General features: G+C 47.3%; 1 protein-coding gene across 2 annotated transcripts in view; it reads left to right on the top strand.

The window, feature by feature from the left end:
- LOC126272785 (DNA-dependent metalloprotease dvc-1-like) overlaps positions 1-19,380 on the top strand; it is a 63,547-nt gene extending 44,167 nt beyond the window's left edge. For both annotated transcript variants that reach the window (XM_049975932.1, XM_049975933.1), the window contains exon 5: positions 19,187-19,380. In XM_049975932.1, the coding sequence (XP_049831889.1) occupies positions 19,187-19,191 (5 nt within the window). In that variant the 3' untranslated portion in view covers positions 19,192-19,380. The remainder of the gene's footprint in view (positions 1-19,186) is intronic.
- Positions 19,381-26,373: the final 6,993 nt, after the last annotated feature.

Raw genomic sequence — 26,373 nt, forward strand, 5'->3', positions numbered from 1 at the left:
AGTGGCGAGAAGGAAGCGTGCACACAAATCGGGAAAGGCAAACTATATTGAAGGAGGGTAGGACGTCAAACTGGGCGACTTGGAGCAAGACAGGCACCACAGGACATATTAATTTCCACTGTCTATACTTTTATAAATTCATAAAACTTTGTCAGCATGTCCAGGAAGGTTCAGGATTCACGCTCATAGAAGTTCAAAAATAAAACAATATTTTTTACGTGTGAAATGTCATTTTTTCATTTACTGTTGTCTGCTTTCGTTGCTATAATACACTTCTCATAAGGGAGATTCTTCGATGAATTTTGCACACCATACAAACCATACTTACAGGTGTATGAAACTCTAGAATTTTCCAAATCTATTAAAAACTGTGCTAAAAATTGAGATAATTAACCATAAAATTTGAGTTTTCCTAGATATGAAGTTTAAAATGTAACAGCACATTGACTTTCTCATTAATTACATAAATTCTACAGTTTCATACACCTGTATGGTTTGTATGCTGTGCAAAATTCATCGAAAAATCTTACTTGTGAAGAAAAGTGTACGTATAGCAACAAATGCAGCCAATAGTAAGTGAAAAAAGATGAAATTACACACACACACACACACACACACACACACACACACACACACACACACATTATTTTGTTATACTTTTCAACTTTGAATCCTGAATCTTTCCTGGTCGTGTTGTTAGTTTTATGAATTTACTTGTAAAAATATAGACAGTGGAAATTAAAATGTCGTGTGGTGCCTCTCCTGCTCAAAGTCGGCCCGTTTGACGTCCTACCCCCTTAACTGCTTCATACTCTGAATAGTACTGACAGAATGCTAGAGTGTAAATTATATTCCCTTAGTCCCTGAAATGTTAAGCAAATGTAATAAGGTACGTGAACGTAAAGTACTACTCTGAATTGAAATAAGTTATCAGAGGCAATGAAATACTCCTCTGAAAATAGTACTATGTTGTGCATACCATAGAACCCTCAAAACCCTTAATGACCGTAAGTTGTCAGTTAGGTTCTGAAATTTGCCAACTAGAAACTGAACCTCACTCTGTAAAGCTAAAAACTACTGCGTGTAACGGAAGCTGTCTGCTCTGCTTTGTAGCTCGTAGTGTCGTTATATGGTGAATTTTTAAAGGAAAACAGGTAGCATTAAAATTTCTCTTCACAAAGTATGCAGTGCAGTGCACTGTCTGATACAAAGTATCGTGACACCTGTTATTGGACATTAATATGGGGCGTCTCGACCCTTCGCTTCTGTGACAGTTTGAATTCTGCTGGATTCGCTGAAAGTAACGTGTCGGAAAGTCTTTAGAGCAATGAGTCCATCCTTCCTTAAGAGGCGAAATCGGAAGTCAGTAGTAGATGCAGGGTTCTAGAACGAAGTTGTTAATCTATTGCATCCGAAAGGTGTTCAACTGTTTCGACGTTGGGGCTGTGTGTAGGCCAATCCATTTCTGGACTGTTACTGTCCACAAGCCACTCTCAACTGCTGCTTCATGACACGCAGTGTCTTCCTCAAACACGATACTAAAGGATGTATAATGGGCTCGTATCCCCCTGCATTCACTGTGGTGTTAAGTGCAATAAGTGAACTACACCCTAACTACGAAACACTCCCCCCAGTTATACCTTAATACCACCTCCCCTGTACGCACTCCATATGATAGTAGGAAAGTTTCAACAGATGTTCGCCGAACACTTAGATTATATTGTTACACTCCAAATCACTCCAGTCATCCACCTTCCAGTGGCGTCATTATTTCCATAACCTCAGGAGTCGCTTAACATTGGCTACAGAGAAATCTGTGCTTTATGAACAGCTACTCGACCATTGTACCAACTTCTTTTTAATTCGGAAGTTGTTTCTTCAGATTCCACGCGATATTTAAAGCCCACGCTCCACAGTTCTCCATGGTTGCTGTTGGTCAGTACATGAGGTCTACCTCGCCTTGGTTCAGCTGTCGTTGTTCCCTCACGTTTCCACATCACCAACAGTGGCACCCTTAGGAGGGGTTGAAAAGTCCCTGATTGATCTGTTACGTACTTCATACACAACGTATAGTATACTTCCAAAGTCGATGAACTTGACAGACCCATTCTACTGATGCTTCTCCCCTGATAACACAGTATTAGCTACATCCATTTATACTTGTGGTCTCATTTTCCGTTACAACTAGTGGTCAGTGCATTATATGCAGATAGGTATTTCTGACCAAGCAGCGTATGTGGCAAATTGGTCTGATGGGCTTAGGACTACAATGTGTTACACACTCCGTGCCCACCCCCCTCTCCCTCCCTATGACGTTGATAACTCTTTCGTGAGTATGTGCTTGGCTACCATAAGACCCCAGTCCCTGCAGCATTACTTCCACTTTTGTGCTGCAGGTCTATTACATCCCTTATCCTTTTCCTCCTTTGCCTTGACGTTAGATGGTGTTTCTGGTGCAGACTCTGCTTGGAAATGGTACATACCTTAGGACCCTAGTTTTCCATTTCACTTCCTCCGCTCTCTACACATTGATGAATATGTGGAGTTTGACCTCACACAACTTTACCAATTTTTTCAGAAGTGCAGGTAGTGCAGAGAAGGTCGCCTGATGTGGTGGTCCACTTTTGTGCCTTCCCACTTTAGCAACCTTAGTCTGCAATAAAGTAGTATGCCCAAAACCCAGCACGGTAGCTATCCTGTTGCGTGGGGCGTCACGTACCTGCACGGTAGTAGCCCCCTGACCGGACAGGGATCACACTGTTGGTGCAGGAGCTGAAAACTTCCCATGTATACTGAGTAGTATGTGCCTGTCATGACTAGGGCGTGCGGACTAGGACCGACAGATTACTGGCCTGGTAGCCGATTCTGAGGCTGGGTGGCACCCATGGGATAGCCTCTATTTAGAGTTGGTGGCACCAGGTGACATGCATATGAACTGGCTGAAGCTTTCTCCCGTTGGTAGTCAGGTGGCCCGAACAGTATCTTCAGACGGAAAGAATTCGTTCGATGTAGAGACGTGACCCCAAAATGTTTCCTTCCCTGGCTGCACTGTGGGAGGAATGTTGGGCTAAGTGATAGAGAAATACTTTCTCAAATACCTGATCTGTAAAAGGACAGGTGGGATTCTTCTTTTGCCACAAAGCCTTTGTTCCTTGTAGGGGCTAGAGGGTGAGTGTGAGGAAGTTGCAGCCATGCAGCCATCTCCAAAACAAAGAATGGGTCAGTTTTGATTAAAACAGCGTCCCCTGTCCAGTCATGGATGTAGCTTACTTGTGACAACTGGGTAACATTCCGGTGACCATCACTCCCTGTAATAGTCTGAAATGGTTCAAGGCGTCATTTTCCATCAATACTTTTGCAATCTGATGAGCTACACACCAACAAGGAGTGAAGAGCTGTATAATTTGTCTGTTGTCCCCATAAGACTGCAAAGAACATCATGGTTGCTACTGGGGCCTTCATCTTTGTCTTTGAGGTCGATTTATTTCCTAAAAAGGTAAAGGTGACGGTATGCTTATGTGAGTTAACACTGCATGTCCGCCGTCCATGTTGTGTCTAAAATGTAAGACATTCGTGCACATCTGCACGTTACAACTCCAGCTCATGGCCACGTGTGTGTGTGTGTGTGTGTGTGTGTGTGTGTGTGTGTGTGTGTGTGTGTGTGTGTGTGTGGGGCGGGGGGGCGGGTGTCCTCAGAATACCTTAGGTTAAGTAGTGTGTTAGCTTAGGGACTGATGACCTTAGCAGTTAAGTCCCATAAGATTTCGCTCACATTTGAACATTTTTTCTGTAATATATGAATCGCACATAAAATTTCTATGGAAAAAGAAAACTAAGCAAGAACATTGGTTAGGGTCTACACTTGAATTATCGATAAATGTCCTGTGAATTTGGTAAGTGGATAGCGTGTGATCAGTAACCGGTCACAACATTAACACAAGTGATTTGATCAAATTAAGGACTTCATTTCTTGGGGTGATGACCGAATACGAACAAAACATATGGGAGATAGGTAACATGTGATATCATTCAAATACTCTCTACGTATTTGCCAAGGAGCGGCGTGGATAAAAATTCAGTGCTTTCGCAGCAGTGGAAAAAGCAATCTCTGCCTCAAATTAAATTGTGTTCACTCAACACCTAAGGCTATTTCGTATTGTGGGGAACGAAACAGATATTTTAACCGATCCTGATGCGTGTGATGCATTCATCAGCCCCAGACGATCTGAGCAGTTCTTTAACCCCGGCCATGGCAACAGTATCTAGTATTCACAAAACATTTACCCGAGATACTCTCAGTGAAATCCCTAATAAACTTCTTAGCATAGAGCGAAGTCGAATGCGTACGTGGCCCGGGCCCACAGAATTGGAGCTATTCGTATTTGCGCACATATATCAAAGTAGTAAGAGCAGCGATGTAATTATAGACTTTATTTTAACATAAATCTGGGTGTGAAAGTTTATTACCATACATAAAGCCGCTTTTGAACTAAGACGTTTCGCTGCTTTGGGTGTCTTGGCGAAACAGTAATGCGAGGATAAAATTTGTAAGAAATATTTGTGTTTAGCGCTCTCGCTGTGTGCGCTGTGTACTTGGTTTGATAATAAAACAACTTATTCAGTTGTCAGTGGGTTTGTGACTAAAGATTTCTTGGAGAGAATTTCTCTGGGGGCCCTTCCGTGTTTCCTTACCGTCTCCTACCATAACGGTCAGTGTCTGATGGTCTCGCAAACCGTTGTACGAGGCGTTAACAAATTGAACACCCCCCCCCCCCTCCGAGGGGGTGGGGCTCGAACTCTTTGGCGGGTTCATTCTTGGCAACCACGTGGCCCCAGTCTTTGCAGCATCTTTTCCCTTCCGTGCTGCATGTCTATCCTCTTGTTGTACTTTTCCCCTCCCGTGGGGAACATGTCTGAGCCGTTTTTGAAAATGTACACTCCATTTTCGGTAGTCATTATCAGAATCTCTCCGTTACTTTCTTCTTTCACCTTCTCCTGTACTTCCTCCGCTTCGACGTTTGAGGTTCCTCTTTTTCTTCTTCCTCTCTGTGCGTTCCTGGAAGCTGGCCCAGTGTCTGACGTGTAACTGGTGACTGAGTAACGCGTAATTACCAATCCCAGGTAAACAGGTACGGTTCGCAAGAACCCCCTGGTACATGCCAGGCCCAGGAAGGGGTGATGGCCTGAGCTGCAACCTTCCCAAATGGACCCTCTGTCAAGTGTTCATGAGGTTTGACCTGAGGGGTGAATAGTTGCCTAAGGCGGGTGGAAGGAGCGCGCCATTGGAGACAGTGGCAATCACGAAGGATTTTCTCACGATGAGCCAATCATCCTTACAGTTAACGGCTGCGAACGTAATCGGAATGAGGCCAAGGATTCTAAGACCACAGTTCCTTGTGGGTTCACGTACTGAAGCTGACCGGTCTTTCGCTACAGTAAATCCGTGTATTATTCAGAAAGGTGTCGATGCAGTTGCTGGCCCTATGAACTCCTACTACTGTTTACTCAATGGCACTTTGCTTTTGCGGAGTGTTTCTGATTCCCAAGTTTGCACCTTCGCTCCTCCATGGCTATCCTGTTAGTGTTGAGGCAGATCGAATGCTCAATTCTTCCCGTGGTGGTATTTACACGAGGCTACTTGACCGTCTGACAGAGACAGAAATACAAATGTACCTCTCTGATCAGGGTGTCAGTGCAGTCCGTGAGGTGAAGAAAAAATGTAGATACCTCCTTAGTGCCCACACACAATCTTACTCACTTTTGATAGTGGTTCTTCCATCAAAGATCAAAGCAGGTTATGAAGTTATCACAGTCAGACTATATATTCTGAACCCAATGTGCTGCTACCAGTGTCATTGTTGCAACCACTCTAGTCCTGTCGACACCTGGCCAAATGTGTAATGGCTACCTCCTCCGTCGTGAGGACCCACCTCGGTGTCACTGTGGCTCACATACGACTGTCGTCCACATATTGATGGACTGCTCAGTTTTAGCCGCTCTGTAGCGGACTTTCAACCTTCTCAAAAACCTACCTTCGGTGTTGGGCGAAAATGCCTCAACAGCGGATTTAAAGTTTTATTCGTGGGGGCTGTGGTACCATCTCAGGGTGGGCATTTAACCTTCTCTCTGAGATCGCCACCCTCCCTCCATTTTAATTCTGTCGCACTTTCTTTGCATTTGTCTTGGTGGTCGTCTTTTCCCTACATGTGTTCATCTCGCCTTGTCCTTTTCGGGTGGACGTTTTAATGTGTTGCAGAGTGGCTGGCTCATACTCTGTGGTTTGTCCCCCCCCCCTTTTTTTGTTCGTTCCATTCGTTTTCTTCTTAGGTGTGGTGGGTGGTTTTGTACCTAGAGCCATGTTTGCGTCAGAAAAAAAGGGACTGATGACCGTGTAGTTTGGTCCCTTTATACACCAAGCCAACCAAATGTGTAATCTGTGGTAAGGATGCTCATTGGGGCCGTGGCCGCCTCCTCCTCCTCCCTGCTGCATCAACTGCAATGCCCCCCCCCCCCCCCCCCGATTTGCCGTGTACCTCGATGACTGGGCTGGGTGAACGAAAAAATTGACTTACCCAGTCGCTCGCAAGTAGTTGGCTAGTCGGAAAATCTGCAATCTACCATCTGCCACCTACATTACTGTTCTTGCTGCATTTCCCTCCACAAAGGACATGGCCACGCTGACATGCTACCTCAAATTTAGCACCGCGGTTGTGAAATCACCCAGCGTCATGGTAGAGTCCCCGTCTCCTCCTAAAGCTGTGCCACACACCACCGAACTTTCACTTAACGGGACGAAGCCACTAGATACACAATTGGCAGGCCGGAATCGACAGAAGGAATTCTCCAGTGAAGACTTCATACATCCCTCCATTTAAGTCACTTTCTCTGAGAACAGTAAAGGCTCCAAGAAGTCATACAAAGGCAAACGTTCTTCTCCTTCAGACTTGAAGATCCTCTTTGACAGTGTCGCCAGATACCCTCTCCCAGCCGACCTCCGTGTCGCCAGTGCGCACCGCCAACTGTTCTTCTGTACTGGACTCAGCAGACCAACAGGAGAATGCCGATGCTTCTGTAGACCTACTGGAACAGGTTCCTCCTGCCTCTGTGCCCTGTAGCAGCGAATCTTCGAAGGCTGGCACTGGGCAGCTGCTGAGGAGACATCATTTTTTCCTCATGGTGACTGTCATCCAATCGAACGTTCGCTGCCTTGGATACAACAGAGGATTTATGGCTGCTCTTATAATCGCGGCGTCCACTTGTTCTGTATTCAGGAGAAAAGATGAGTCCTTACGACCACTTCAAGGTTTCACAATTCTTCCTGGTCTGTTTTGACCTTCCCCAAGGTCGACATTCCATCTCGTGGGGAGTCATGCTGCTAATATGGGATGACATTCATAACCAATCAATCTTCCTGACTACCCACCTTCAACCTGTTGCAGTTCGCCTTTTTCTTCCTCACTTGACCTTTTCCTTTTGTACTGTTTACATCCTTCCTCCATTCGATGTCACCAGGGCAGACTTCGCCAGCTAATTGGTCAGCTACATCACAACTACACTGACACGGTTGAGTGTCTGTATGCAGAATCTGCCGAACTAACGCTGTGCTTCCGCCGTGCGCCTTGACTTCCTCCTCAGCAGATATGCATATCATTAGTCTGCCGTGCGTGGCAACTCATCCTATGCCACCTCCTTAGACGATGCTTTCGATCACCAGTATGGGGAGTGTCCATCTTCTATTACGTCCTGGAGTTAACTTTCGGCTCTTGCTCTGGTAGATTTTCAAGCTTCTTGCAACTTTCCCAGTTGGTGTGAACATTTCACCACCTTCGTTTGGTGGAGCGGCCTGTGTTCATCTTGGTCTTCATTCGCTTCCTAATGACACTACTCCAGCCTCTCTATCGCCTTCAGTTTCACGACTTTCGTGGGGAATGTTGCGATAGTACCTTTGTGTTCACTGGTATTTCTTGGACTGACTGTAGTGTCTGATATGCCTTCGTCATTAGCGCCGACGGTTTTCGATATCGGCTTCCGGCACACTGATCAGTATTTAAGGCAGATCTCCTCCTGCTGTATCAAGCCACAGAGAACATCCAGCGACACAGGCTTTCGAATTGTCATCTGCTCACACTCTCAGCGCCCTTCAAAGCACCTGTGTTCTGAGCACAGTCCATCCCTTACAGCAACGGATCCAGGAAAACGGTCACTTGCTCACTCTTGATGGTCACTGATGTTTGTGGGTTCCTGATAATGTCGGGGTGGCAGGAAACGAGGCTGCTGACTCTGCTGACTCTGCTGCCAGCGCTGCAGCCCTCATGCCTCAGCCTACTAGTTCTTACATGCTCTCTGATGATCTCTGTGTTGCCATCTGTCAGCAGGTGGTGTCGCTTTGGCATCGCCACTGGTCCTTCCTTCATGGGAACAATCTCCGGGTTATCAAACCATTCCCAGCGTCTTGGACGACGTTCTCTCGGCCCTCCGGCCACGAGGAAATCATTTTAACTAAGTTGCGTATTGGGCACTGCCCTTTAACAATCGCCATTTAAGTGGTGCTCTCCCACCAATTTTTACTCATTGCGTCCAACTTTAAACTTTCCGCTATTTTCTGGTGGAATGCCCTTTTTTAAACCGTTTACCTTCCCGCTTGGGTTTTGCCGTCTGAGTTATTGGCTGTTTCAGCGAACGATGAGCTTCCTGTCAACAGCGATTTACATTCTATTCGTCGTAGTAGTATAGCGAAGGCCATTTTTTTCTGGACCTCTGCGTCTCTATGGCGTATTTCATAGACTTCTCTACGCATCCCTGTTTTTTAGCTGTATCCTCTTCCGTTGATTGATGTATAGTCGTTTTTTAACTCGGCTCTTTGGCTTAGTGTTCCACAGTTTTGACATGGGCACGTATTTTTGCGACCTAAAACAAAACGAATAAACAGATAATTGGATCTGGCATATGGTTTAGGATTCTCGTTTTCCATTTCACTTCTAGAGCGAGCTTTCTTTTCATTAATAAAAGCGTGATTCCCTGTCGTTGGGTTTGTACTGGCGCTCTGGTAACAATCTGACGACACAGGGATCCAACTTTTGGTGCTGCAGTTGGCAACTGCCCATCGATGCCGAGAAGTATGTTTCCATCGACTGGGGCAAAAGGACTCTGAGCAACGGGTTACTGGACAGATAGGCATTGCTGTCACCGGGTGGTGCCCATGGAGAGCTCTCTTCGGGAAGGGTGGCACAATGGTGGGTAACTCGCATAGAAAGCGGATGAAGGTTTCTCACTGGTGGTTGTGTGGCCTCGTCATTGTTTTCAGAAGAAAAGAGCTCGTTCAGTGCAGAGAGGTATGACCCCAAAATTACTCATTCCCTGGATGCGCTGTGGAAGGACCTTGAGGCTAGGCAACAAGCAGAGAAATCTTCCCCTCAGTACCTGGCATATACAAGGACACATTGGGACTCTTTTTTTTTTTGGCCATAAAGCTTTTATTCTTTGTAGAGATTATAGAGTAAGTTTGCGGAACTTGCAGGCGTGCAGCCATCTCCAAAATTTAGTGGGTTAATAATGATTAAACCAGCATCCCCTGCCCAGTGGCGGACTTGATTGCTTATGGCAAGCTGGATAACATTCTGGTGACTATCACTCCCCATAAGTCCCCCCCTGCGGGTTCGGGGGTTAGAATAAGCCCGCGGTATTCCTGCAGGTCGTAAGAGGCGACTAAAAGGAGTCCCTCCCCCTCAAGGAGGTAGTTAGCGCCTGCGTCCGGAGACGGACGGTTTCACGACCTATATTTGCTTTCATTTTGGTTTTTCACTTCTTCTGGTTTCTTCCTTCCTTTGCTTGGTTCCTTTCTTTGTTCTTCTCCATCTCACTGTCTTACTTACTCTTCTCCTTGCCCCCCCTTTCTCCTTGCCCCCCCTTTCTCCTTGCCCCCCCTTTCTCCTTGCCCCCCCTTTCTCCTTGCCCCCCCTTTCTCCTTGCCCCCCCTTTCTCCTTGCCCCCCCCTTTCTCCTTGCCCCCCCTTTCTCCTTGCCCCCCCTTTCTCCTTGCCCCCCCCTTTCTCCTTGCCCCCCCCTTTCTCCTTGCCCCCCCTTTCTCCTTGCCCCCCCCTTTCTCCTTGCCCCCCCTTTCTCCTTGCCCCCCCCTTTCTCCTTGCCCCCCCCTTTCTCCTTGCCCCCCCTTTCTCCTTGCCCCCCCTTTCTCCTTGCCCCCCCTTTCTCCTTGCCCCCCCTTTCTCCTTGCCCCCCCTTTCTCCTTGCCCCCCCTTTCTCCTTGCCCCCCCTTTCTCCTTGCCCCCCCTTTCTCCTTGCCCCCCCTTTCTCCTTGCCCCCCTTTCTCCTTGCCCCCCCTTTCTCCTTGCCCCCCCTTTCTCCTTGGCCCCCCTTTCTCCTTGGCCCCCCCCCTTTCTCCTTGGCCCCCCCCCCTATCTCCTTGGCCCCCCCCTATCTCCTTGGCCCCCCCCCTATCTCCTTGGCCCCCCCCTCTATCTCCTTGGCCCCCCCCCTATCTCCTTGGCCCCCCCCTCTATCTCCTTGGCCCCCCCCTCTATCTCCTTGGCCCCCCCCCTCTATCTCCTTGGCCCCCCCCCCTATCTCCTTGGCCCCCCCCCTATCTCCTTGGCCCCCCCCCCTATCTCCTTGGCCCCCCCCTATCTCCTTGGCCCCCCCCTATCTCCTTGGCCCCCCCCTATCTCCTTGGCCCCCCCCTATCTCCTTGGCCCCCCCCTATCTCCTTGGCCCCCCCCTATCTCCTTGGCCCCCCCCTATCTCCTTGGCCCCCCCCTATCTCCTTGGCCCCCCCCTATCTCCTTGGCCCCCCCTATCTCCTTGGCCCCCCCCTATCTCCTTGGCCCCCCCCTATCTCCTTGGCCCCCCCCTATCTCCTTGGCCCCCCCCTATCTCCTTGGCCCCCCCCTATCTCCTTGGCCCCCCCCTATCTCCTTGGCCCCCCCCTATCTCCTTGGCCCCCCCCTATCTCCTTGGCCCCCCCCTATCTCCTTGGCCCCCCCCTATCTCCTTGGCCCCCCCCTATCTCCTTGGCCCCCCCCTATCTCCTTGGCCCCCCCCTATCTCCTTGGCCCCCCCCTATCTCCTTGGCCCCCCCCTATCTCCTTGGCCCCCCCCTATCTCCTTGGCCCCCCCCTATCTCCTTGGCCCCCCCCTATCTCCTTGGCCCCCCCCTATCTCCTTGGCCCCCCCCTATCTCCTTGGCCCCCCCCTATCTCCTTGGCCCCCCCCTATCTCCTTGGCCCCCCCCTATCTCCTTGGCCCCCCCCTATCTCCTTGGCCCCCCCCTATCTCCTTGGCCCCCCCCTATCTCCTTGGCCCCCCCCCCCCTATCTCCTTGGCCCCCCCCCCCTATCTCCTTGGCCCCCCCCCCCCCTATCTCCTTGGCCCCCCCCCCCCTATCTCCTTGGCCCCCCCCCCCCTATCTCCTTGGCCCCCCCCCTATCTCCTTGGCCCCCCCCCTATCTCCTTGGCCCCCCCCCTATCTCCTTGGCCCCCCCCCTATATCCTTGGCCCCCCCCCTATATCCTTGGCCCCCCCCCTATATCCTTGGCCCCCCCCCTATATCCTTGGCCCCCCCCCTATCTCCTTGGCCCCCCCCCTATCTCCTTGGCCCCCCCCTATCTCCTTGCGCCCCCCCCCCATTTCTCGGGAGGTGTGACCTGAGGTGTGAACAATAATCTAAGGCGGTAGTGCCCTCTGAGAGGGTCCCCACAAGGAAGGAGCGCGCCATCGGAGACGCTGGCAATCATGGGGATTCCTCCGCAATGGATTTCTTTTCTTCTCTCTAGACTTCTGCCCACAAACGGAAACTTGACCAGCTACCAGTGACAAAAGTACTACCGCCTGCCCCACAGTTCCTCGTAGTTTCTCGATCTAAGGACGGAAAGGATTTTTCTTCTGTCAACCCTTTCGTTATCCAGAAGGGCGTAGATGCCATGGCCGGAATCTGTCAAGTCTTATACCAGGTTGCGTAATGGTACCTTGTTACTAGAAACTGAGAGCGCCTTTCAGGCACAAAAACTGCTTCGGCCCACACTCCTGTACACGTTCCCTGTCTGGGTGGAGGCACACCGCACTTTGAATTCGTCTCGTGGAGTGGTCTTAGATCACTCGACGGATTGACTGACGAGGAGATTGTCTTTCCTCGCTGAGCAGGGCGTGACGGCTGTCCATAGGGTCATGAAAAAGGTCAACAATGACCTTGTACCGACCCGGACACTTTTCTTGACCTTTGATAGTGTTCAGCTGCCGTCACGCATAAAGGCGGGCTACAAGGTTATTTCTGTTCGCCCCTATGTCCCGACACCTACGCGCTGCTACCAGTGTCAGCGTTTTAATCACACTCGCCATTCTTGTTCCAATGCTGCTACATGTGTGACTTGTGGCAGGGATGCCCATGAGGGTGATTGTCCACCTCCGTCTCCTCGTTGTGTGAACTGTCGCGGTGACCATGCAGCGTCCTCCCGCGACTGTCCCGTCTACAAGGAAGAACGCTGTATCCAAGAAATTCGGGTCAAAGAGAGAGAGTCTCCACCTCGGCTGCCCGCAAGCTATTCGCTAGTAGGAAGCCCACGTTGCTCCCAGCGGGGAAGTACAGTACTGTCCTCTCCTCGGACTACCGGGGAGGTGGCGACGCAGACATGCGATCTGATCTTCAGCACTACGGTCGTCCGTTCGGCCAGTGCTAAGATCGCCCGGTCGACGTCTCCTCTTCCTCCCGTCGCCCCTCCGACACAAGCACTTTTATCAGCTTCTGCCAGGGCGAAGACCCAGAAGTCAGAAGCACGGGCCTTCAAGAAAGAACCGTCTCGTGCAGACATTCTACGTACATCGAAACCTCAAGCATCGACCAATCCTTCCAAGAAGGCTCATAGGAAGCACAGTTCTTCTTCCCCGCCACGGTGCATTTCTCCTTCTGCGCCCCCCAGCGGTTGCCGCCCCAGGCCGTCATCCATTTCGCTTGGCCGCACAGCTGGTAGCCGAACACCTGGCCGTTCACCAGCGGAGAAAGCTCCCCCTCCCGGCCATCTTCACAAGATGGCCGATGAACCTATAGAACAAATGGACGATGACTGTCCGCCTACTGCTAGCGGCGGCAGTGCTCGCTCGAAGCCGGGCCCTCAGCGGCCTTCTAGATGACCCCTTCTTGCATCTTCTTCTCACGATGGCACTTATTCACTGGAATATTCGCAGCATTCGTTCCAACCGAGAGGACTTGAAATTGCTGCTCCGCTCGCACCGTCCGCTCGTCGTAGCTCTCCAGCAAACGAAGCTACGCCCATGTGATCAAATTTCCTTGGCACACTACACCTCTGAGCGTTTTGACTTACCCCCTGTGGCAGGTATTCCGGCTCATGGAGGGGTTATGTTGCTGGTCCGGCATGATACCTACTATGATCCCATCGCATTGCACACCGGCCTGCAGGCAGTTGCCGTCCGCATTACTCTCCCCAATTTTACATTTGACATCTGTACCGTTTACACTCCATCGTCGTCTGCCGTTATCAGAGCAGACATGCTGCAAATTATTGCTCAGCTCCCTGCACCATTTTTGTTAACTGGAGACTTCAATGCTCACCATCCTCTTTGGGGCTCTCCAGCATCCTGTCCGAGGGGCTCCCTGTTAGCAGACGTTTTCAACCAGCTCAATCTTGTCTGCCTTCAATACTGGCGCCCCTACTTTCCTTTCAGACACCTCACACCTATTCCCATTTAGACCTCTCTGTATGTACTACCCAACTTGCACGCCGGTTTGAGTGTTATGCGCTTTCTGATAGATATTCGAGCGACCACTTCCCGTGTGTTATCCATCTCCTGCATCATACCCCCTCTCTGTCCTCAACTAGTTGGAACATCTCCAAAGTAGACTGGGGGCTCTTCACTTCCAGGGCGACCTTTCAAGATCAAACCTTCACAAGCTGCGATAGTCAGGCCACACACCTCGCGGAAGTCATTCTCACTGCTGCTGAATATTCCATCCCTCACACTACTTCTTCTCCACGCCGCGTACCGGTCCCCTGGTGGACCGCAGCATGTAGAGACGCCTTTCGTGCTCATCGACGTGCTTTACGTACCTTTAAACGCCACCCTACAGTGGCGAATTGTATAAATTATAAACAATTTCGTGAGCAGTGTCGTCGTATTTTTATAGAAAGCAAGAAAGCCAGCTGGGCTGCTTTCACAAGCACCTTCAACAGTTTTACTCCTTCTGTTGTCTGGGGTAGCCTGCGCCGGCTATCTGGCACTAAGGTCCACACACCAGTTTCTGGCTTGACGGTCGCGAATGACGTCCTTGTGGCCCCTGAGGATGTCTCCAATGCCTTCGGCCGCTTTTTCGCAGAGGTTTCGAGCTGCACTCATTACCCCCCCCTGCCTCCCTCCGCCGAAAACAGGCAGAGGAGGCTCGGCCACCTAATTTCCACTCCTCGAATTGTGAAAACTACAATGTCCCATTCACCATGCGGGAAGTCGAAAATGCACTTGCCCGGTCACGGTCCTCCGCTCTGGGGCCTGATTCTATTCATATTCAGATGCTGAAGAACCTTTCTCCTGTGGGTAAAGGTTTCCTTCTTCGTACTTACAATCGCATCTGGATTGAGGGACATGTTCCCGCATGCTGGCCCGAGTCTATTGTTCTACCGATTCCAAAGCCGGGGAAGGACAAGCACTTGCCTCCCAGTTATCGACCCATCTCGCTTACCAGCTGTGTCTGTAAGGTGATGGAGCGAATGGTTAACTCTCGTTTGGTTTGGCTGCTCGAATCTCGACGCCTACTTACCAATGTACAATGTGGATTTCGTAGGCACCGCTCTGCTGTTGACCATCTGGTTACCTTGTCGACCTTCATTATGAATAACTTCTTGCGGAAGCGCCCGACCGCGGCTGTGTTCTTTGATTTGGAGAAGGCTTACGACACCTGTTGGAGGGCGGGCATTCTCCGCACCATGCATACATGGGGCTTCCGCGGTCGCCTCCCTCATTTTATTCGTTCCTTTTTAATGGATCGACAGTTCAGGGTACGTGTGGGTTCTGTCCTGTCAGACACCTTTCGCCAGGAAAATGGGGTGCCACAGGGCTCAGTTTTGAGCGTCGCTCTCTTCGCCATAGCGATCAATCCAATAATGGATTGCCTCCCAGATGATGTATCAGGCTCCCTTTTCGTGGACGATTTTACCATCTATTGCAGCGCGCAGCGTACATGTTTCCTGGAGCGCTGTCTTCAGCGTTCTCTTGACCATCTTTACTCCTGGAGTGTCGCCAATGGCTTCCGTTTTTCTGCCGAGAAAACAGTCTGTATTAACTTCTGGCGCTACAAAAAGTTTCTCCCACCCCACCGTCCTTAAGACTCGGCACCATTGCTCTCCCATTCGTGGAGACAACAAAATTTTTAGGTCTTACATTTGACAGAAAACTTAGTTGGTCTCCACATGGGTCATACTTGGCTGCCCGTTGTACCCGTTCACTAAATGTCCTCCGTATTCTCAGTGGCACGTCGTGGGGAGCGGATCGAACCGTCCTAATTCGCATATATCGGTCGATCGTCCGCTCCAAACTGGATTATGGGTGCTTTGTATACTCCTATGCACGGCCGTCCATCTTACGCCGCCTCAACTCCATACAACGTCGGGGTTTACGGCTTGCGATCGGAGCGTTTTATACTAGTCCCGTCGAGAGTCTTCATGCTGAAGCCGGTGAATTGCCACTCACCTATCGGCGCGATATGCTGCTTTGTCGTTACGCCTGTCGGCTTCTGTCAGTGCCCGACCACCCATCGTATCGTTCCTTTTTTGACGACTCTCTCGACCGTCAATACGGGTTGTATGTCTCTGCCCTGCTACCCCCTGGAGTTCGCTTTCGTCGCCTCCTTCAACACCTTGATTTTTCACTCCCTGCAACCTTTAGAGAGGGCGAGAGCCACACGCCACCTTGGCTCCAGGCTCAGGTTCGCGTTCACCTTGACCTCCGCTCGCTCCCAAAGGAGGTTACCCCCGGTTCAGTATACCACTCCCATTTTGTCGAACTTCGAAGTTCATTAATATGACCTTCATTTATACAGATGGCTCGAAGACCAATGACGGGGTCGGATGTTCTTTTATTGTCGGTGCACAAAGTTTCAAATACCGGCTACATGGCCATTGTTCGGTCTTCACAGCTGAGCTCTTTGCCCTCTACCAGGCTGTTCTTTATGTCTGCCGCCACCGACATACTGCTTATGTCATCTGCTCCGATTCTCTGAGCGCCATCCAGAGCCTCAGTGATCCTTATCCGGTTCACCCTTTCGTGCACCGGATCCAACGCTCTCTTCAGCAACTGGTGGACCACGGGTCTCACAGTTAGCTTCATGTGGGTTCCTGGCCATGTCGGTATCCCTGCGAACGAAGCTGCAGATGCCGCTGCCAAGGCTGCGGTCCTCCAGCCTCGGACGGCTTCTTGTGTCCCTTCATCAGATTGTAGCACGGTCATTTGTCAGCGCATTTTATCGCTGTGGCATGCCGATTGGGCTGCACTTACGGACAACAAGCTTCGGGCCTTGAAACCTCTTCCCGCAGCTTGGACGTCCTCCTCACGTCCTTCTCGGCGGGAGGAGGTCGTTTTGGCCCGGCTACGAATTTCACACTGCCAGTTCAGCCACCGCCATCTGCTGACGGCAGCGCCGGCGCCGTTCTGTCCATGTGGGCAATTACTGACGGTCCGCCACATTTTAACGTCCTGTCCGGATTTTACTACGCTGCGTCTTGATCTTTGCCTGCCATGTATTCTGGATGCCATTTTAGCGGATGACCCAGGAGCTGCTGCTCGCGTTCTTCGTTTTACCAACTTGACACACCTGTCTAAGGACGTTTGATTATGCTGTAGTTTTTTAATCCTATGCCTGTTAATACGTCTTTTATATTGTTGTCCCTTTTAGTTGCTGTTTTAACCTTGTGCCTCGCGGTACATTCCTAAATTAGTCAGGGCGCTAATGACCATTGCAGTTGTGCGCCCTAAAACCACAAAAAAAATCCCCAAAAGTCTAAACTCGGTTAAAGGCATAATTTTCCATCATTACCTCCTCCTGGAGCCTGAAAATGAGGTATGCATAAACTTGTAGTGATGGGATGTACAATTTATCTGTCGTCCCCAGACGGCGACGAAGACAATTGAGTTGTTGATGGGGCCTTCATTCGGCCTTTGAAATTGATTTATTGCCTGAAAAGGTCAAGGTGACGTATGCCAGTATGATGTGAGACAGTATATTCCCACTACCCCCATCCCATTTCCGGCATGTCGTTAACGTTGTTGTGCCAGCCAAGTCTGTGGGGATTGTAGACAACTGTTGAATGCAAATGTTCCTCTGTTATTCGTGGTCTGGCCTGGTTCCTACCTTTCGCACCTTTTTATTCTTCTTGTTTCATGTTTGCCATTTGTAATGTTCTGTCTTTCCTAAAATTCTGCTATCTTGTCTGTCATGTTCGTTTTCTTGGGGTAAAGGACGGTGAGGTGGTGTTGGTAGGATGGAAAGGGGTGTCTCCCACTGCAGCCCACGCTCTGGGGACCTCCAACTGCACTCCGTGCATAGCGACTCGGCTACCTTACAACCTCTCGCTATCCTCCTACTTCTCCTTGATTTTCTCTCTGCCATACTATATTTTGCTTAGAATTGGTCTTCCGAGGATTATTCCTGGACCGGTACATATTGGATGAAGGGAGTAATGACCTCGCAGTTCGGTTCTTTTAACTTCAACAACCTACCAACCATCCAACCGCTTTTTGATAGCTATATAGAAAACTATTCTTTTCACCTACATTCATTAAACTTAGTAGTTGAGAGCTGTCAAAAGTGCTGCCAAGCGTTTCATTAGGTTCACTCGACTGTAGGATTGTCTTAGCATTAAAGAATAAATATGTTAAACTTTTTGCGGCATTTTTCGCGCATCTCAACACTGTCGACGTCCTATGTCTCCATATACGTTTCGCAAAATGTAATTTTGTAGGTGCATTCAGCGGCACATATATTGGGTTAGAAATATGTTGGTAATAGTTAGTAGAAAAGAAATAATAAAGCTGAATGTGATGCACAACGCGCCAGTTCTTCACCCATCTTTGTGTTTAACATATTTCGCGAACTATGATAGGCACAGCAATTGTTGCCTCACCTCACAGTAAGGGATATCTGTACAAAGAGAATTTCAGCTAGAAATATACGCACACTCCAAGTAATGAGTCGTGCGCAACTAATAGACCTCGGGGAGAGATACAGGGTGTACTACCACAACCTGATACATAAAATTCTACGGAAAAGCCTAAAATTACATTACTTCTATACGTTGGCCATCAGGGACAAGTCGTCACTGATGAAATCTGGTTATCAATATTTCAGACAGCCTTGTAAAAAGGTAATCTTATAGTTACAGACCTGCATTTTAGAATAAGAGCAAAAATATTACCAAATAGTAAAGTTAGATCAACAATTATTTATTTGAAAGCATATGTTGGTCAGTCAGGCAGAGCTGTCGTAACTAGGTAACCGGAGCACACGACTGGGTTCTATATATAATGTTCAGAGGTTGCACTACATGGGATATGAAATAAATAAGCATAGGACATTTAAATGAAGAAACAATTCCTCTTCCCTTTTTTCCAGTTCCCAGGTTTTCATCAAGGGAACCAGACTAAAATAGTAAAATCTATTAGCCGCTTACAAAATGACTACCTTCGTAATTCTTAAAACATTTAATACTTTCTTTCATAAGAAATCCGTGTATATCGCTAATCTCAAAGTCGCACGTTGTTTTATGTTGTCAGCTAACCACCACTAAGAAATCGAAACCGGTTCCAGACTACAAAAATACGTTGCTGAAAAAGTATTTAGTTTTTGACTCCTGAGAAGTACTAACTCAGGATTAGGATGTTTTGACTCTGTAGAAATCCCGTTGAAGACGATATTGTAGACCGTGCACAACTTCATGGTGACGTCTTCTTGCAGCCAGAAATCAAATTTTTAAAGTTACCAACATGGCAATTAGTCAGCAAAAATTTTGCTCAACGTTAATTCTAAAACAGCGTTAAATAGTAGCACTCTTTCACACTGGTTCACTGTAATATTTTTGATATAGCACTCTGTCTCAAAAGAATTCATTCTATCATTAGCAATTTATTCAGTTTGCAGTGAAAGTCATTACTAATTTCATGTCTTTATTTATTTGCAGAATAACGATAGGAAAACATAATCATAAAACGTCATTGGAATACTGAAGACACTCCGGTAGAAAAACCTGCACCTACAAGAAGAAACTGAAAAACAACAAATAAACAATTTTTAACTTTAATGATTTTAAAAATGATTTGCTGGTCAACAAATATTATTTTAAAATGTAAACTTTTTAATAAATTTTAATAGGAAGAGTTTTTCTTTCATGCTTGCCTTCAAAACCTAACGTTCTATTGATGTACATGAAGATAAACGTGGTTACCCGAACCAGACCCTGATAAAGATGGTGCAGTGGTTCGCACACTGTTGCAGAGTAGTCAAATAATCATCCTGCGATCCAGATGAATTTTGCATAGTTCATTAAAATAGCTTAAGCTAAATGTGAGGTAGTTCCTTTAATTACCAAATGGTCAACTAACTTTTCCATTCTTCAGCAAACAGAGCTTGTGTTAAAACCTGAACTTGGTTTTTTTCCTTTCCAATCTAGTCCATTCAACTACTGGAACCATCTCCATGAAAACAAAAGCAAACGAGAAAATAAACTATCAATTGTTTGAGTCTGTCACTCAGAGCAGTCTCCCATCCTACACTGGTTACAAAGACAGAGAAAAATGTATTTTATGGTGAAGATACTTAATATGAAGAGAATTTCTCATCGCCACATAAAGAATTTGACACCTCATGAGTTAACTCACTGGATCGACTAAGGAGGATTTTTTTAATCAGATACCTACTTCAGTTGCATAGTATACAGATGGACATGTCTAAGAACCCATTCCGTATAGTAACACGCATCTCTTTATAAACATCGTTGCACAAGAACCAGGAATGAATAATGTCTCTAAATAAAAGGCGAGTTCCCATATTGAGGTCATAGAAATATACGTGATACCGGCGCGACGGAGTTGTGAATAAAAACAGGTCTAGACCAATAAGAAGCGGTCGTACTCAATTGTGTTCATTGGCGATTGTAACGAACGACTACCAGCGCAGATGCCACCCAACGCTAACAAGCCCACAACGCACTGCCGGCGAGTGAATATTTGTTTTAAAAGATCTTCCAATAAGCAGGCGGCAAAAACGGAACGTATAACGAAAACTTTGTATCAAATATGATGAGTGAAGATAGTGTTCTCCCAGTCAACAAAAGGTAAAACCTTCTCCAACATTAGCAATTAACACCTAAATGTAAAATTTCGTAGAACCACTTGGCCTATTTCTCGAATGTTCCACTCAAGAGTAGCACATAGGAAAGAGGAACACTTGGAGATTTTCTTCTGAGATGTGATTTATTAGGATGGTCAGTTCTCCCTATGCAGATCGGAATCAACAAAATATTTTTGTTTTTGAAGGAGACAGCAGGGGACTGAAACTTATTCACACGCGCTCGCTGCAACGAACAAGGTTTTTATTTTTATAACTGCCATCCAAACCCGCCTATCCGTGACTCCCGTATTTCATCTGTCAATTCCATGTGATAAGGACAGCATACCATGGAATAAAGCAGCAGAAGTAGGTGGACTAGTGTTGTGTAGGCAGTCTGCTTAGTAGATATGTTTGACCATCTACGTATTCTACAAATAAAACGTAATTTTCGGTTCTCTTTCCTCACAACACGTTCTACGTAACGTTTCCAATTCTAGTTGTTCCTAATTGTAACCCGTTGTTATTAGTTATATCTACAATCTTTAAATTTGTGTTACCAATCATGTAGCCGAAATTTACGGATCTTTTTTAGTACTAAAGTGCAAGGCGACACACATTGTTTAGAATCTATTGCTACATTTCGCACCACGCAAATCCCTTGTCTAAATAATTTTTTCAATGCTTGTTCAGTTTCTGAAGACAAATAGGCCCTAAGCGACTACACTAACTATTCGTGCAGTCAATCTTTCTCCTGCATAAAGTTCGAGAATTTCTGATTGTAATGTCCGTTGAAGTTGATCAAATTTGTCAACAGACCATTTAGCAAACTGCTTCCCTACTTTTACAACGTACTTTGTAAAGGTCTGAGATACCACACAACTCTTCAAACAGTTTCATCTTTTCGGCATTTGATACTAACTTTTCTAATTGCAGCACTATTTTCGGAAATAGCTCATGCGTGCTCTAATTTCTTGCTTTATTCCGTTAGTGCATTTACTTAGATGCTTCATTTGAGTTAACCATACCACCCATTGTTTGCGTAAGTGTGTTTAAAGTTGTAGCATTTTGTTCGTTTTAGGCATCTATTGGGCTTGGACTCCACAATAGTCACCAAAAATTCACTTTCTCCTGACCATTGCAAAACCACCCATTTGACAAAAAATACAATTATAAGTAACACAACAGCGAAATATTATTGCAACCGTCAGTCAATTCTCTCTAGATACATTTTCGTCGATACTGAAAAATCTTATTACTGGTATTTGCAAACTACTTATACTGTTAGGTTGAACTTGCAATTAAGCACCAGTTAAGATAGCAGGCTCATTAACAAGAAGTAAAAATTCACGCGGAAAGTACCTTTATTGGGCACTTACGAAATACAGAACTCCCTGCCTCAGCAGAATATTCTTTTTCATTCATACTCGAAATGTTACAGTAAATTCAAGTATTACATAAATAACTCAACTTGAGATACTTTACGAATCTTAAATAACAAATAATTGCAAAAGGCGGCAATCGAGCTGATGACTCTCACGTCGCCAGCCACTCGCTATAATGGATATACCACGGCGGACGAAGTAAAAGCTGCAGTATCCTTAACGACGAGCACTTGAATATTACAACTGTCGCTACGTGTCCTTGCATCTAAAAATATGAAACAGATGTTGCATGCCCTTGTTCAAGAAACTGGTCTACGTGCGTGGTTTTTGTAGCCTGCGTGTGTTGTCTTTGTCTGGTATGACACATTCGGACCTTCCTGTATTTTTATCGTCGTCTGGGTCTCTCTTGCTCTGTATGCTCATTTTTCAGGGCAGTTTTAAAGGTAACAAAATTTCACAGGTGATAGTGCACGTTCAAGAAAGTTCCTTATCCCGAGTCCAAATTACTTCGAGCAAACTTAAAAACTAAACTTAGACAGTAAACGTGCGTCTCAAGAATCCACATTCGTCCCCAGATTTTAACTCCGTTGTCAATCCAATATACAAAACCAAAATTTCTTTCGCGACAACAGAAAGTGGAAATTAGGTTTTACCATTCCCAGAGTCTTGATTGTTACGGGATGTAAACACGATGGCTCGCATGAACCCGCCGACGCCCAGATGACGTTTAGTGCCTTTCATAGACTGACGAAATGGGTGGCTTTACATTGGGGAGAGCACTACACCTTCTGGAAGGAAGACGCGACATGTAGGTGTTTTATTTAGTCTAAGTTCCTTTATACCTAATTGCACGTGAGACTGCACCTGGGGTGGTATGGGTGGTTGAACTTTAACGTCTCATAGTGGCAGAGGAAAAATACAATAGGGTGACGTCAGTTTGGTTTTCGAAATGCTAACGAAAACTTCTCTCTTTCCGAAACTTTAAGTTAACTCGTGAATAACTAAGATGCGCCTTGCACGAGGAGTGCAACTTGGTAGAGAACGTTACTTTGGGAACGAGAAAGGGTCCTATGTATGAGGGAAACAGCAAAACGCTTAACCGCCGAGAATAGGATCATTGCCGTGATGAAATGTCTGACAAAATCTCCTCGCCACCACTCTATAGAGAGAAGCAAGACACGAGAAGTGCGGGCGGAAAATGGGCAGAAAATGCGCGAAAGCTCACGGCTCGCATCAGTCACGAGGATTTCCTCGCAATCAACCAATCATCTTCCTAGTCAGTCTGCCAAACGAAAACTGAATGAGGCTAACGATTTAAAGACCCTCGCAGCTGCACCACAATTCCTGAATACGGTTATTCCTTTACTACGGTAAATCTGTTTATTGTTTAGAAAGGTGATGCAATTGCTGAATAAAACGTTCTCGGTTTTCCAGCCACGTCAATTTAAATAAAATGCTCGAGCTTTAGATGGTCATCTCCGCCATCGTTGTCAGCAGTTCACTGACGAACTGTCAGTGAACTCTTGACGACGATGGCGGAGATGGCCATCGAAAGCTCGAGCATTTTATTTAAATTGACGCGGCTGGAAAACCGAGAACGTTTTATTCATGTATGCCGTCGCGGAAGACTCAGAGCACACATGGTACTTTGCTTTTGCAGGCTACTACTGATTCTCAATCACAACGCTTGCAGCTTCGCGTCTCCATGGCTATCCTGTTCGTGTCGAGGCCGATCGAAAGCTGAAGTCTTCCCGTGCTGTTGTTTACGCTAGGGTGCTCGGTAGTCTGACCGAGGCAGAAATCCAAACGTAACTGTCTGATCAAGCTGTCGTTCCAGTCCATCTCGCATGAGATAGTTGTGCTTGCATCAAAGATCAAAGCAGGCTATGAAGTTGGCACAGACCGACTGTACATTCGAAACCCGATGCGCTGCTACCAGTGTCATCGTTACAGCCACACTCGAATGTCCTGTCGATACCTGGCGAAATATGTAACCTGTGGTAGGGATGCCCACGAGGGCGATGGTCCGCCTCTTGCCCCCGCCGTATCAACTGCAGTGGCGGCTAAGCCGCCTCCCTCCGCGATTGTCTCGTGTATCTCGATGAGCGGGCTGTCCTGGACATCCGGATGAAGGAAAAAGTGCCTTACCCGGTCGATCGCAAGTTGTTGGCTAGTCGGAAACCCTGCATTCTACCCTCTGGCACTTACAGTACTGTTTTTGCTACAGCTCGCTTCAGGAAGGACATCACCATGCGACCTCAAGTCGGCACTGTGATTGTGACACCGCCCAGGTCGTGATAAAGTCCCCGTCTCCTCCTCCACCTATGCAACAGGCCACCAAACTTTCGCCTCTCGTGGCGAAGTCACCACCTACATAACCGGCGGGGCGGGAAGTACAGAAGGAATACTCCCGTGAAGACTTCCTACGTTTCTCCAGCCAGCAAACATCAGTCTTACCTCTGACAACAGGAAAGGCTCCAATAAGTCAAACAGTCTTCTTTGCAGACTCGATCTTAAAGTGTGTCGCCACGTCATACTCGCTCGGCCGACCTCAGCGCTTGGGGTGCGCCCCCACCAACCGTTTATCTGCCTTGAACTCCGCAGGCCGAGAGGAGGAGAATGAAGGCGCCTCTGTAGACCTTATGCAGCACGATCCTACTGCCTTTGCGCCCTGTAGCAGCGAGTATTCGAAGGCTGGCACTCGGCAGCCGAAGAGGTGACACCCCTTCACTTTTTCCTCGTTAGGACTCTCCACCAATAGAACGTTCGTGGCCTTCGATCCCACAGAGAGAACTCACGGCTGCTCCTAGAATCGCAGTGTCTGCTTGTTCTCTTCCTCCTTCCCCCCGTCCTCATTAATTGTCAACCCATCTCCCCGACTACCTCGCTTCAAGCTGTTGCGGTTCGCATTTCCCTTCTTGACCTTTTCCCTTTGTACCTTAGCCCCCCCCCCCCCCCTTCATTCAGTGTCACCAGGGAAAACTTCCCCCAGCTTATTGAGTAACTGTCTCACTCCTTTCTGCTGTCAATGTACATTATCCCCTTTGGGGTTATCCCAGAAGCTGTCAGACAGGTGCTCCTATTGACTGACCCTCTGTCACCTTAAACCCCATCAAGGGAGGAGACATGTTCCTTTCAGACTCCTCACACCTATTCCCATTTGGATCTGTCCTCCTGCACCTACTTACCAGCTTGAGCATCGTCTCGACTTGCCTGTTCTCTTTGACACATACTCGTGTGACCATTTCCCGTGTCTGATGACCGCTCAGCTGAGCACCCCACAAACCCATCATTATTTACCGTATGCTATTCCTTCGCTGAGTACTACCCCACCTAAGTGCACACCCAAATTGCATCTTACTAAGGTACAATGGGGGCTTTACTCCTCCCTGGATATCTGAACATAATTTCTCCAGTTGTGATGAGCAAGTAGGACATCTTAAAAAGTCATCCTTACCGCCACAGAACGTCCGTTCCTCACACTTCCTCTTTACCACGGCGTGTCCGTTGGTGGTCTGAGGCGTGCCGCGACGCAACGAAGTTAACTTTTCGAGTAACGGATTAACAACCAGCTCTTTGACTAACGTTGCCGATGACCTAGCTCTTTTTTGTACATATCCAGATTGAAGCGACGGATGAAAATCTGTACGATGACCAGGATTCTAACTCAAGTATCCTTCTCACTAGTCAGATGCAGATGTTTGGAACTTGGAAAGGTCACCGGAACCAAATAGTTTGACTTGTCCTTTTAGGCTGGACATCATGCATGAAATCGCTGGAAAAAGCCGGTCTCAGAGTATCACATTAAAGGACAGAACACATGGAACAAACTCACTGAGGAGATAAATACATGGAGGCAAAATATGGAATGATTAGGACAGATAAATCCAAATACTTAAGAGAATGAATCCAGTTCAATAGTCTGCATAAATAGACACTCAGAGGAAGAGATAGAAAATTAGACGTTGCTTACAAACTAACACACAACAGATACAACAAACAAGCGATATCCTAGGAGAACAAAATCGGGCACTATATTTCAGTTATGAAACCAGGAGATCTCTGTGCTTCAGAGTAGCTTATTCTAAATAAAAAGGGACAGTTGGAATAACTTTGAAAGAAGGAAAGAAAGATTCTCAGGAAAAGTCTGGGACCTCAGAAGACTATCGGTGGAACTTCGAAGAATAGGAAAATGAAGAGATTTAAGTACACAGAAAAATTAACGGATGCAATGAGGAAACATTTGAAATTTTATGTGCACGTAGCAAGAATGGACGAACAGCGACTAAGCAAAAAGATCTTCATTTATATCACATCATTAAAGTCCACCTCTAAATGATCAGAAGGGGTCGGAAGAAACGCACAAGAAATTGGCATTATACTCGAGACGATCGGAAACGGCGAGGAAGAAAAATCAGCAGTATTAAACATTTCAAGAGACACCACTACCGACGAGGGAGGGAGGGAGGGAGGGAGGGGAGTGAAAGAAAGACCAAAAAGCCATACTTGACCAAATACCGAAGTAGAAAAAAGACCTTTTCACCCTGTTGTCGCCCTGCTCCCATCACTCAACAACCCTTTAAGATTTGTCATTTTTACATTTTTAATTATTGTTTTATGGATTAATAAAGACCGTTATAAAATGTTCATTTTAAAC

Source organism: Schistocerca gregaria, chromosome 5, assembly GCF_023897955.1.
Source record: "Schistocerca gregaria isolate iqSchGreg1 chromosome 5, iqSchGreg1.2, whole genome shotgun sequence".
Lineage (NCBI taxonomy): Eukaryota > Metazoa > Arthropoda > Insecta > Orthoptera > Acrididae > Schistocerca > Schistocerca gregaria.